The sequence below is a fragment of the Myotis yumanensis genome, unplaced genomic scaffold, assembly GCF_028538775.1.
Source record: "Myotis yumanensis isolate MYYU_CA2020_CCGP unplaced genomic scaffold, mMyoYum1.0.hap1 SCAF_14, whole genome shotgun sequence".
Classification (NCBI taxonomy): domain Eukaryota; kingdom Metazoa; phylum Chordata; class Mammalia; order Chiroptera; family Vespertilionidae; genus Myotis; species Myotis yumanensis.
The window spans coordinates 35,633,488-35,646,712 of record NW_027223765.1 but is presented as its reverse complement, the minus strand read 5'-3'; the positions used below and the strand labels follow the sequence as shown (position 1 = coordinate 35,646,712).

General features: G+C 50.1%; 1 protein-coding gene across 14 annotated transcripts in view; it reads right to left on the bottom strand.

Annotated features, from left to right (window-relative positions):
• Window positions 1-13,225, bottom strand: part of ATP2B2 (ATPase plasma membrane Ca2+ transporting 2) — a 369,370-nt gene that overhangs the window by 88,946 nt on the left and 267,199 nt on the right. For all 14 annotated transcript variants that reach the window (XR_011473706.1, XM_070433633.1, XM_070433632.1 and 11 more), the window contains 2 exons: window positions 7,595-7,792; window positions 345-602 (listed from right to left, as the gene is read on the bottom strand). Coding sequence is in view for 13 of the 14 variants with exons in the window: in XM_070433633.1 (XP_070289734.1) it covers window positions 345-602; window positions 7,595-7,792 (456 nt within the window). In the remaining variant the exon portion in view is untranslated. The remainder of the gene's footprint in view (window positions 1-344; window positions 603-7,594; window positions 7,793-13,225) is intronic.

The window sequence follows — 13,225 nt, the reverse complement described above, 5'->3', positions numbered from 1 at the left end:
TTCATCCCATAAACCCATTCTGAGTATTAGTAGTCCTTGGAGTATTGTGTTGAGAAGGCTTCTGAGGCTGTATGGAGTCCCTGAGCTGTGACTGATTAGTAATGTCTGAAGGTATTGAGAGTGGTGACACATGTGCCAAGTATTTGCCATTTCTGAGTTAAATCAATTCTGAAATCTACTCCCTCCAGGAAGTAGCCTTCTACAAAGGATCCCAGAAGACACCTTGGCTTGGAACCAGCCTTCAGGGACCCACCCCCTTCCCTGGGCCAGCTTCTTTGGGTCTGCTTGGCCTGTCCCATCTCTGCTCCAGCTCTAGCAAGTAGCTCTGTGGCTGGGACACTTACCATATTTTATTTGGGCGATGTCTCCAACCACAATCTCGGCCACAGGTATCTGGACCACCTGGCCAGCCCGGATCACGGTGAACTTCTGCTCCTGCTCAATGCGGCTCTGCAGGCCCCGGAACTGCTTCTCTTTGCTCCAATCATTGAAGGCCGTGACCAGGACCACACAGATGACTGAGAGGAGGATGGCAGCCCCCTCAATCCAGCCTGCCTCTGCCTCCCCTTCATCCTCAGACCCAGCCTGGGCGGTGGCGCATCCTGCAGAGAATAGAAGGAAGCAGATGGTGTGGGATCAGCTAGGCCCGTGGTCAGCAAACCGCGGCTCGCGAGCCACATGCGGTTCTTTGGCCCCTTGAATGTGGCTCTTCCACAAAATACCACGTGCGGGGACGCACGTACAGTGCGATTGAAACTTTGTGGCCCATGCGCAGAAGTCAGTATTTTGTGGAAGAGCCACACTCAAGGGGCCAAAGAGCCACATGTGGCTCGCGAGCCATGGTTTGCCGAGCTGCAGTTTGCCGACCACTGAGCAGATGGGGCCTCGAGTGGTCTCGCTTTAAATCCCAGCTCTGCCAAGCAAAAAATGTTGATAATCAGATAATCATGAATAATTTATTCCGTGCATCTGGGTGCCAAGCCCTGTGCAAAGGGCTTCACACACATCATCTCAGAGCACTCACTCTGCCCATTTCACAGATGTGGAAGCTGAGGTTTCTTAGAGAAGCCACATGACTTGTCTAAGTTAGGAAGGGCAAGTGGGGAGCTAGGATATCTGACTTCAGAGCCTACTGTCTTAGCTACTTTGGTTTTCTGCCTTTGTTCTAGCTGTGAGATCTTGGGTAATGACTTCACCTCTCTGAACCTCAGTTTTCTTATCTATAAAATAGGAATATATTCCTTATCTTGGGGACCAATCTGAGGGCTGGAATTTAATGAGGTGAGGTCCATGGCATCTCCAGCACAGACCTGGCACAAAAGAGAGGCCTGCTTAACGAGAAACGAGAAAAAGTGAGGATGTAACAGAATGAGACCAATCAACACTGTGCTTGCTTTAGGGTCTAAAATGCAGTTTTGCTGTTGTCCTTCCCTTCCGTTTTCCCAGCAACCACGAGGCAGGTCTCTAGGTTGGGGGGTAGGAACCAGAGCACTGGACCTGCCCTCCGACGAGCTGGTTCTAATTGCACTGCTGTCCCTGAACTAGCCTGGGTAAATCACTGTTCTTCCTGAGCTGCAGCATCCCCATCTGCAAACTGGGGTTCCCTGAGACCACCTTCTGGGCTCAAGGAAAAGAAGGTGGATGCTCTGGCCTGTGCTCAGTCACAGGAGGTTCTTACTCGGCCTTTGTTGGATCTGAGCCCCAACCACACAGTGAGGATACCCACATTCCATCTGAGCCTCTGTGTGACCTACACCTCACACCCTTGCTCTGTTGAACCTCCCAGTCTGGGCCCTCAAATTGCGTGAGGCCTGCCAGGCACACCATATGAAAAAGAAAATGAAAAAACACCACACATATTTAATGCAAAGGCCTCAGACTCAAAGGCAGGTCCTGTCCACATGGTGCCGAGTGCTAGGGCCTTTCCTAGCCCTTCCACACACTCTGTCTTCTGCTTCCCCACAGGATCCAGACAGTGAGTTCCCCCATTAACAGCTGAGGAAACTGAGACCCAGAGTGGTGAGATGACACAGCCAAGGTGAATGCTGCAGCCAGGACTAGCTCCTTTTTCCACTGGGGAAGAGGGTGGGGGTAGAGAACGGCCCTTTCCATGTCTGACCATCCCCTCCTGGAAAACTCAGGGTAGTTCTCTTCCATGGGGGTTGGGCAGGCGACTGGGCTATTTGCAAGACCTGCTATATGCCAAGCACTCACTTTAATCATCAAGCTGGCTGAAAAAAGGGAAGCAGTTCAGAGAGGGACAGTAACTCACCTGGGGTCACACAGCAGATCTGGAGTTTGAATCCAGGCCTGGGCCTAGAATCTGACACTGGACCTGCCTTGCCCACTGTCCCTGAGCCTAGTGCCCTCTCTGCCACTTGCTGGCCTCATGTGGAAAAGTAGAAAACATTGCCATAGACCTATGGCCAATTGTATGGAAGTCCAATTCAATCCCAAGGAAGAGAGAATAGCAGTTTTTGTTGTTGTTTTTGGTTAATCCTCACGGGAGGTTATTTTTCCCCACTAGTTTTTAGAGAGAGTGGAAGGGACGGGGAGGGGGAGAGAGAGAAAAACATTGATGTGAGAGAGACACATGGATTGGTTGCCTCCTACATGTGCCCTGACGGGGGGCAGGGATCAAACCTGCAACCCAAGAACATGCCCTTGACTGGGAATCAAACCCATGACTCTCTGGTGCTCGGGCCAATACTCTAACCATTGAGTCACTCTGGCCAGGGCGAGAGAACAACAGGTTTTTAAAAAATACTTTTTATTGATTTCTAGAGAGGGAGGAAGGGAGAGGGAGAGAGAGAAAGAAACATCGATGTGAAACCAAACATCGATTGGCTACCTCTGCATGCCCCTTACCGGCGATTGAGCCCACAACCTAGGTATGTGCCCTTGACTGGGAATGGAGCCAGCAACCTTTTGGTGCACGGGACGACACCCAACTAACTGAGCCACACTGGCCAGGGCAGAACAGCAGTTTTAGGAGACCCCAGCAGGAGCCTCTGGGAAAGCCAGGGGACAGAAACAACATGACAGAAAGGCCAAGTGGTACCAGGGAGGTTTTGTGTGTTTTTTTTAGCTCCCAGCTCCTGGGAGGGTCCAGGCTCAGCTGGTGTGTCCAGGCTGGGATGGTATAGAATCATTGCGGCCGGGCAGTGTGTGTCACCAGCCGTTCTGCACAGGCTAGTTAACAATCACATCGTTGTATGAGGTTCTCAAAGCTACCTTTTTCCTTTGGGAATTTCAAAGCTTTTCTAGTTATTTTAAACTGTTTAATTGGATCAGCCTTTGGTTGTAATGATACTCATTATCGTGTGGATAACGGACATGGGGCCAGCCCTGAGTTCAAATCCCAGATGTACTACTTAACTGCTGTGTGCCCAGGAGCTAGCTACTGAACCACTGTGCCTGGGTTTTCTCATCTGCAGAATGAGGGCACTGACAGGTGCTCCCTCCTAGGGGATTGGGAGGACTCAGGGTGAGCCTTTATGTAAAGCAGCTATTGCTGTGCGCACACAGTAACGGCTCATTTAAAGCTGCTGCTTCCTGTTGCCCAGCATTGGCACACATTATTGCAGTCCAGTCCCACAGCCAGCCTGAATGGAGCCGTGAGCTCCGCGTTACAGAGGGGATCCAGCTATATTCCAGAACACGTGATGGCAGGAGGAGGGGAACTAGAGTTCCCTCTACCACCATGAATGACACCAATTACCCCCCCCACCCCCCCCAGCAAAAAAAAGCTGGAAAACACGGGTGAACCTTGCTAAATAGAAACCCAGTATATGGAAATGCATTCTCTTGAACTTCAGGGGAGTGATTTGAGATACAGAGACCAGTGCTTCACTTTACAGGGCTTTTGTTATTCCCTGCCCCTGCTACATGCTCTGTACATGGGGAAGGCTGTTCTTCCCTGTGTGTGCCTCGTTAATGCCCCCCCCGCCCCCCGACCTCACCAATTAGTTATTGAAGCATTCAAGACACTTGGAAACATCCCAGGACAATGGAAAGCCTTCAGGTTCTAGAAGTGGAAGGACCTGGCTTCAAGTCCAGGCTCTGCTGTGTGACCAAGAGGAAGTACTTGGCCGCTTTGAGCCTCAGTCTGGACAGCTGTAAGGTGCGATGACCCCAGGGAATTTGTGCGACCTGGACCTAGTAAGGGCCTGGCACATGGCACACAATAAGTATTGGTTCTCTCCCCCTTTTCATGAGCTGCTCTCCTTGGACTGGCTTCTGGAAACCAGGCGTGGCGGTTGAGTGGGATTCACACCCCATTGCCTTGACACCCAGTCCTGCCTGCTGCCCTTGCTGATTCAACACCAAGGGCCCTCTGGGCCCATCAGAGCACTCACTCTGCCAGCAAAGCCCATTAGCTTTAATTTCCTTCTGACAACTGTCAGATGGTTACATCGTGCCTTGGAATGGCCAGAAAGTGGGGTCTGGATCTCTGGGTTAGGTCTTTAGCCACCGGGAGCTGCTGGACTCTGGGAACAACTCCTGCCGCTCCTGGTGCATTAGGGGGAAGAGACCAGGAACAGGAAGAAAGAAGAGAGTGGGCAGGCCTTGCTGAGATCTCCTCTAGGTTCCCTCAGACTGGGGCAGAAACAGGACCTAGAGATTGTGACCACAGAGTCTGTGGAATCTGCAGCTGCTTTCCCTGGACCTGAGATTTTCTAAGGTGTGGCTTCATTCTGTGTGACTTCGGAGAATGCACATGGCCTCTCTGGGCCTCTCTGTTTGTTAACCAGTAACATGGGGAAGCTACCTCTTAGGTGGTTACCAAATAAAGGACCTCAAAACTGGTTAAGCCACAAACATTTTCTAAGCACCTACTATGTGCCTGTCACTGCTAGCACTCTGGCACTAGGGAAACTGTCATGGCAGGGAGTTGGGAGCACTGGGTGTGTAGATCCCAGCCCTGCCACAAATATGCTGTGTGACCTCTGACAAGTGTCTAGAGCTCTCTGAGCCAAGAATGAAAACAGGGAAGGGCTGTGGGTGCTGCAAGGCACTCTATAGCCTTTTAGTTCATCACCTGCATCAATTTTTAATTAACTGATGAAGCCTGTGTTTGACTTGGCAAGGGGGTGGTCCTGGCAACATGGTCAGCCCAGAGCTCAGAGCTCAGGCCAGGGTCTGGGTGTCAGGGAAGCGTAAATATCATCACTAAGTTCTGGAACTTCACCCTGTGGAGCTAGAATGTGCACAACTGCACTCGTCGACCCAGAGTACGGTCTGCACTAGTGTCTCAGCTGGAGGCAGGGAAGGGCAGTGAAAAGAACCAATCTGAATCTGGGTTTCAGATTCAGCCCTACTGTGTACAAGCTGTGTGGCCTTAGGCAAGTGCTTTCTCACTCTGGGCCTTGGTTTCCACCTCTTGAAGATGGAGGCATTCACAGGCATCTGTTTGGAGGGCTCTGGAAGGCTCTCCCTAGCACACACTGGGAGCTCTATGCGTGCTCCCGCTGCACCCCCTCCACCACTTGCCCTCTGAGTTCTAATCTTGCACTGACTTGGGTCACATGAGGTTACTTACTCAGCTGGCACTGCCTCAACCCCATCTCTTTCTGAATGATAGGAGCGAGGGCTCAGAAGCCAGAACGTCTCTGTCTGAGTCATGGTTCTGTGCTTCTTAGCGTGTGACGGAGCAAGTCATTTCCTATTTCAGGGCCCCAGTTTCCTGGATAATAATAGCACCTACCCACAGGGTTGTTGTGAGGATCAAATGAACCTCTACTGTAAAAGCTCTCAGCTAGTGGTAGCTATAAAAATAGTAAGAACAATTATTACGTTTTTGTGTTGCACCCTTAGCTCTGTTCAAGGCCTATTCAAATAGCCATGCACAATCTTCTTCAAGATTTTCTATAAAACTTCTGCAAAGAATGCTGCCCATGATTCATCTCTTATGGCCTATGTGAAAGTTCATCCCAGAATTCATCGTCAGGGGCATGCTCTCTTCCTATAGGACGATGTTTCCTCCTGTTGATAATCTGAGCGATGCAAATCATCCTAATTTCCTTTCTGCCTTGGCTGCCAGGAAGCTCAAAATCAAATTTATATCCCAATCATAGTAGCAAACACAGTTTATTTGCTTCCATTCTTTTTCTGTCTGGCTTTCTATTTGACCTCATAATATGAGGCATGTCTTTATTATGTCTTTAAACCTGTTTTGGAGAGATGCCATGGAGAAAAAAAATCAACTTAGTAATATGAAGTATAAAATTGAGGCAGTTGACCTCCACACACAGAGTGGAGGGAATTAAGAAGGAGAATGGTTTTCTTGAGGCAAAACTCCACATCCTGACCTTCTAGGAAAGAGGTTGGCAAACTTTCTCTGTAAAAGGCCAGATAGTAAATATTTTAGGCCTTGTGGACCATACATATAGTCTTTGTCGCAGCTACTCACCTCTGCCATTATAGCAGGAAAGCAGTGTAGACAATATGAAAAAGAAATGGGGGTGTTCCAATAAAACACTCTTTTTACACAATGAAGTAGGAATTTCATGTAAAAGCCACATGTTACAAAATAATATTATTTTCCTTTTTCTCAACCATTTGAAAAATGTAAAAACCAATCTTAGCTCATGGGCCATACAAAAACAGGAAAGTGAGCCAGATTTGGCTTGTGGGCTATCGTTTGTAATCCTTATTCTCGAATATTCGGTGCATGAATTTTTTTCATCGTTGCATGCCTCAAGGAATGAGTGACTTGGGGTTCTGAGGAGAAGCCCAGCTTTGGAGCTGAAGGAGGGTCCCTCAGAGGTTGGAGTACCCAGAGGGTAGTACCCATACATCTCTGTGAATGGGCTGAAGCACTGTCAAATCAAAAAGCGTGAATACAGCCCACCAGGTAAGCAATTTGGGGGCTTTGTCCTCAGATGTGAGAGTGGGGAGCCCTCAGAGAGCAGTCTGGACATACGTCCGGAGCCACCCTCACTTGGATTCCATCCAATAAAACCAGACTCTCAGAGAGGGGCCTGGCAGCAGTCTTTCTAAGCTCCACTACAAAAACTAAGGACTCTTTATTAGCTGGGTGACCTTGAGCAAGTTAATGCACTTCTCTGTGCCTTGGTTTCATGTCTTTAAAATGGGCATAATCGAATGGACACAAGACACTGGGGGGTGCGGGGGGTGGTGAGGGCATGTGCTGGGGGCGGGGGGTGGGCGTTAGGGGAGGCCGGGGGAAGGTCAATGGGGAAAAAAAGGAGACATATGTACTACTATTTGTAATACTTTAAACAATAAAATAAAATTAAGAAAAAAATAAAATGGGCATAATCATGCACTACCTTATGGGGGCTGTTAGGAGGCCATTTCAGCTCAGATCTTGGCATGCTGTAAGTGCTCAATAAATGATCATTATAATTATTACTATTTTTGGTCCAGCCTTTGCATTTCACACTTGGGAACACTGGCAGGGCTCTGAGCTGGGTGTTGGCTCGGCCACCGATTGGCTGGGGGTGAGACCCAGCCCCTTGGGCCTTGGTTTCCTCACCTGGAAGGAGGAGCGGCTGTTAGCCCGGAGTGCCCTCTGGTGTGGCTGGGCACACATGTTGCAGGGAGTGGGGCAGGGGTCCCCCTGTCTTACCTTCTTGGCTCTCGCCAGGTGGGTGGTAGAAGGAGAGCCCCAGGGAGATGATGGCCGCGATTTCCAGGATGATCAGCGTCACATCTTGCAGCGCTTCCCACACGAGCTGCAGGAAGGTTTTTGGCTTCTTTGGAGGTATAAAGTTTTGTCCAAAAATCTGCTTTCTCTTTTCTAGGTCTGGAGCCGTGCCTGGCAAACCTGTGGACAGAGTACAGAAAGGTCGGCCTGGAGGGCCCAGGAGAGACACACATGTTCCCGGAATTGTCCCAAGTGGGTCTGGCCACATGGCAAAGAACAGAGAGGAACAAAGTGGGAAACTTGCAGACACCAGCCTAGAGCCCAGCACTCCCCATGTGACCTTATTTGGGAGAATGGTCTTTGCAGATAAAACGAAGGATTTTGAGATGAGATCGCCCTGGATTATCCAGATAGTCCCCAACCCAATGACAAGTGTCCTTGTAAGAGACAGAGGAGAAGACACAGACACAGAGGGAAGAAGGCCATGTGGTGCTGGAGTGGAGATTGTCGTGATGCAGCCACAAGCCAAGGAAAGCCCAGAGCCAACAGAAGCTGGAAGAGTCAAGGAATGGAATGTAACCTGGAACTTTTGGAAAGAGCATGACCCTGCCGACACCTTGATTTCAGACTTTTGGCCTCCAGAACTGTGAGAGAATCCATTTCCCTTATTCAAAGCCACTGGTTTATGGTCATTTGTTACAGGAAGTGAATCCCCAGCATCATGCCCACCTTGCACCCGCACCCTTGCTCCTGCTTTGGACTTGCCTGCCCTGTTGAACACAGACTAGGGAGCTCCTGCCTGGGTCAGAATCCCAGAATGTGTGGGAGGGTGAGTGTGCCTAACCTATGGGTGCTGTGAGCATCTCATGAGATAATTCATGCAGTCATCAAGTGTTTGTTGAGCACCTACTATGTGCCTGGCACTGTTCTGGACACTGGGATAGAGTGGCAAAAGGACAGAGTGCCTGTCCCGAAAAGCTGACCCCCCAAGGACACACATGACTTGCTCAAGTGGTGCCTGGAGAGGAGGGGTGGATGCTCAACTGGGTGGATGGCCCCACCTTCCCTCATGTGCATTTGTGCCTTAGAAGAGGAGCCTGGAACAGAAACCTCTCACAGTGGAAATTCAGGGGTGGGACAGACAAAGGCAGATCCAGTGGGAGGGGCCAGCTTCTCTGTTTACTGGGCCCTTTGAAGGTAAGTGCTTCCCCTTGCTTCTTTCTTTCCTCTGGTGCTACCCTGTGTCAGCCCAAGTCACTGGTGCCATTTCATGTTTCCCTAACCAGTGCCCTGGCACACTTCCTGCCCTGCTCATGCTGTACAGTGAGCTAGGAAGAGCCTTTCCTCCCATCTACACTGGTGAGCCCCTTCTCAGCGCCCTCTGTTGAGAAGCCCGCCCTCTACCCCGGGCAGACCGCATCTCCCTGCCATCACCTAGCATGGCCTTGACCACAGCAGGGCTTACCTTTGTTCCAATTCCTGTACAACCTGTGCCTTGTTGAAAAGACCAGTCTGATTCTTCCAGGGCCTGCACTCGAGACCACCAACCACCTCAGACTCCTCCCACCCACTGGACACAGGTGACATGCTCGAGTATTATGAGCCTGCCCTGAGGTGTCATCATGGCCAATGCAGCAGGAATGGTCCCCTGCAGCAGGGCAATGTCAGTCCTGTCCCTGAGGCCAGCCATTAAACCCAGCTCACCTGTGGTTTAATGAAGACAGCTGGGGGATGGACAGGGAGGGAGGGGGGGAGAGGGCACACACCTCATCAGACCTCTGGCCCCAGTCCACTTGTGAGAAGGGGGGATCCAGAGGATCCCCAGAACAGTACCATTATTAGAATGTTGGGGTCAGAGCGATGGAACATTCTGCTGTTACAGTTAAGGGAGCATGGGGTCTAAGGTCACATTGGTATGGGATTCTAACACCTGCCATTTGTTGGCTCATTCATCCATTTGTTCATTCGATGCATGTTTCTTGAACCTCTACTGTGGGTGCAATCTGGTGCCGGTGCTGGGGAGAGTGATGTAAAGAAAGCTCAGTGGTCCTGGGTGTTCAGCAGTCTATGGCTCAGGGATCCAGGGAGATGGGCACGTCCCCGTCTGGGGTTTAGGTGCTGAGCCTCCTCTGATGCTGACAATGAGACCTCCGTTGGGAGCCTCCAAGAGCCAGACTGGCTGAGACCCTGAGGGATAGGCCAGGGTCTATTAGTGGGAGCTCTGGATATCCAATGTCCTGCCTGTGCACTGAGAATGAGGGATCTCAGAGCTGGGTTATGCCCATTGTATAGGTGGGGAGACTGGGGCCTTCATGAGACCAAACTGCTGCCTTGGGTCTGAGAACCCAGTCCAGCCCTGTTCTAATCACGCATGACGTAGAGTGATTCTAGGAACTGCAGGAAGGTTCCTTGTTTTTCCTCCTTTGCCTAATTCTATCCACAGCCAATGCCTGCAATTCTCCCATGGGCTTCATTTCTTTAACTAAAAGCTCTAGTTCCTTTAGATTCCCTGAGAGGCAAAAACCATCACCAGTTCTGGATAACATGGTCTGAAGGAGTTTCAGGCTTTCTCCTGGGAGTGGGCTTTGATCAACGGAAGAAGGGAGAATCCAAGAGGGTGGGTAGGCCTCTGAGGAAGGGGGCTATGACCAGTCAACATTGGCCTATTGTAGCAGTTTGCTATGCCTGTGGCCACCCAGTTCCTTTCTCCGAGACTCAGTTTCCCCATCTTGACAAGAGGGGAGTTCAATAGAAGGATCCAGGGTTCCAAGGTCTGCAGGCCCTGAAGTGGTCCTGCTGGGGTTGGTATTTTGGGGTTCCTCATCAGGCTTAGTGTAAATAAAGAGCTTCACTAAGAAGTTTGGTGGGGGTGTGGCCAGCCCATCTCCTGGGCCCCTCCTGATTGACTCAGAGAGAGGTGCGTCGCTGAATCTTCTGAGGGTCTGTGATTCCAATGTTCTGGAGTCTACAGTGTGACCAGTTGAAAATGTAGGGTGTTCTCTAGTTCAGGGAATCTGGCCATGGCTCAGGGGTTCTGCCACACTGGGGGTTCACAGGCCCGACATTGAGATGCTGGGTCCTGGGACAGAGCAGAGGCCAGGAGTTGCAAATTCGAATTGCTGTGAGGGCCAGGTAGGTTTTATGAATGAGTGAAGTAGGTGGGTGGGAGACAACAGAGAGTGGTGGGGACTGGGACAAAGAGAAGAATCTCAGCTCTTCTGAAGAGAGCAGTTATTTCTCAGCTCCTGTGAGAGAATGTGGCCCCGTGTGGAAGATCTTCTGATCTCCTAAAATAATCTGGACACCTGTAATTTGATGTAAAATCTTCCCAGTAGAATCATTCCTGGGCCAAATACAACACATCCATAGCTGAATTTGGCCCCCAGGTTGCTAGTTTGAGAACCCAAGGTTGGGAAGGGGGAGGAGGCTGGAAGGGGGAGGGGACAGAGCAGAACAGCCTCTCTGTCACTTCCTCTTCTCTCCTGAGTTGCTCCCTCCCCAGCATCAGGCCCTGTCCTGCTCCTCACAAGCTTCTGTGAGCCCCTCTGTTTTTCAGAAATAACAGCTCACAGAATAAAAATATTTGTGTGTTCTGCTAGGGCTGTTTCCGTGGTAGAAATTGTTAGGCAGTTTCCACAACAACAAACCCCCCAGTATGCAAATCCAAGATGGGAACCTCAAGTGTTGAGGCCCATGTGGGGCAGCTGAAACGGCAGATGGTGGCTATGACCTCTCGCTCACCTCTCTTTCTCAGGGGAAGGCAGGCTGAGCTGTAGCTTGGGATACCAATCCCCTGCTGTTGCCCACATTTTACAGATGGGGAAACTGAGGCAATAAGGGTCACTTACCCAGAGTCACTCAGAATGGAGATTTGAACCCATGATATCTGAGTCCAAACTCCACCCTGGAGTGGAATCGCATAGTCCCCCTGCCTTCTGGCTGAAAAGGAACATGCCTAGTTTGGGGAGCAGAAATAACCAAGGCTGGTGTGAGAGATGAATGGTGTTGGAGATTCAAGTTAGATTAAAGAGCATCTCACCATTTGGCATATTAGAAATTAATACACTGTGTCAAATATTGCTAGAGAAGACCTGGCAGGCCCTGAAAATCCAGAAACACAAATGCCTGGGAATTGATATTGGACGCTGTGTGGGGTTGTGGGTTTTCAACATGAGTTTCTTTTTGTGCAAGAGGCAGAGGTTTGTGGATGAATTTGGGACAGTTGCTTCAGAGACTCAGTTTTGTCATCAATAAAATGGGAGCAAAATAACTCCTAGACTGTGGCGAACTATTCAGAGGGGAATGTGAGTGAATGCTCTCTAAACAGCAAAGATGCAGTAAGTGCCTTCACAGTAAAAAATATCCCAGCGCCTGGAGTCAGAACTTGTGTGTTCTATTTGTTACATAAAGGGAGAGAGCCAAGTGCAGAGTGTGGGGGACTTTAGTTGTAAAGGAATTATTTGTTGTAATGGCTGCTGGCTATCATTGGATATTTGAGGAATCTTTGTCCCAGAGTTCATCTCTATCCAGCTGACCTGGACAAAAACTGTATTTCTTTTCTTTTTCTTTTTTTTTTTTACCCCAGCCTTTAAGCCTTTGCCTTTGCCAGTTCCCTAATTTCTCTGCTTGGAAGGCCATCCTTTCTCTTCTTAGCCATTCTGGATCCAGCCTTGAGTGCTACAAATGGTAGCCTCAGGCCATCAGAGGGGTTTTGTTTGGTTGGCACTATGCTTTAAACAAATGGAAATTTGCCACAAACATTAAAAACTCAGGCTATTCCACATAAACATCCCGACATCTGGCTCCAAAGCAGGCTCACAGACCTCAGGGAGCTGGAAATTGTGAAAGTTCTCTGACCGGAACATTGATCCTGCCTTGGCTCTGGGGACATGTTTCCAGTTAAGGAAAGCTGGGGCGGGGCGGGGGGGGGGGGGGCGGGGGATAGTGAGTGCCGGCTTAGGTTCTTTCGGGGGCAGAGGGTTCTTCCTTATAGGCGAGCTACGGTGGATGGGTGCTGGAGGGAGGAAGGAAAGGGAGAGTGCATGCAGAGGCTGGACTACTGGCCATGGGTGTCCTGGCACCAGATGGGGGGCCCCAGTGCTCGGGAGCCTCTTATTTAAGGAAGCCCGAGTTCCTCCTTCTCCTCCCCCTCTATTCAGCCCCTCTCAAGGTAGAGGAAGTAGTTAGGGTTGTATTGGATGGTATGCATCTGATCATTACTTGCTCATTTAAACAACCAACAAATATTTATTGAGCACCTACTACAAGCCAAACATTGCTCTGTATGTTGGGGATACTGCAGTGAGGAAGACTGGCTGCCAGGAAGGGTTTCCTGTAGGAAGTGTAATTGGCTGAGCTTAGAAGAAAAAGTGGGGGTTAATCAGGTGAAAGGATGTGGGTGGGGCGGAGGGGGTCTGCAAAGGCCTAAGAAACCTTAAAGGGCTTGAGTAAAGCTAATGTGGCTGGAACTTCCCTGGTTTGCCCCTCAGGAGAGGGGACAGATGGTCCCCACAGAAGAGGACACCTGTATTGTGTGCCACAAAGAGCCATCATTATGCAGGTCCTGTGGTGAGGGTGAAGGGTGACCTAATGGAGACTCTGGCTCATGGAACT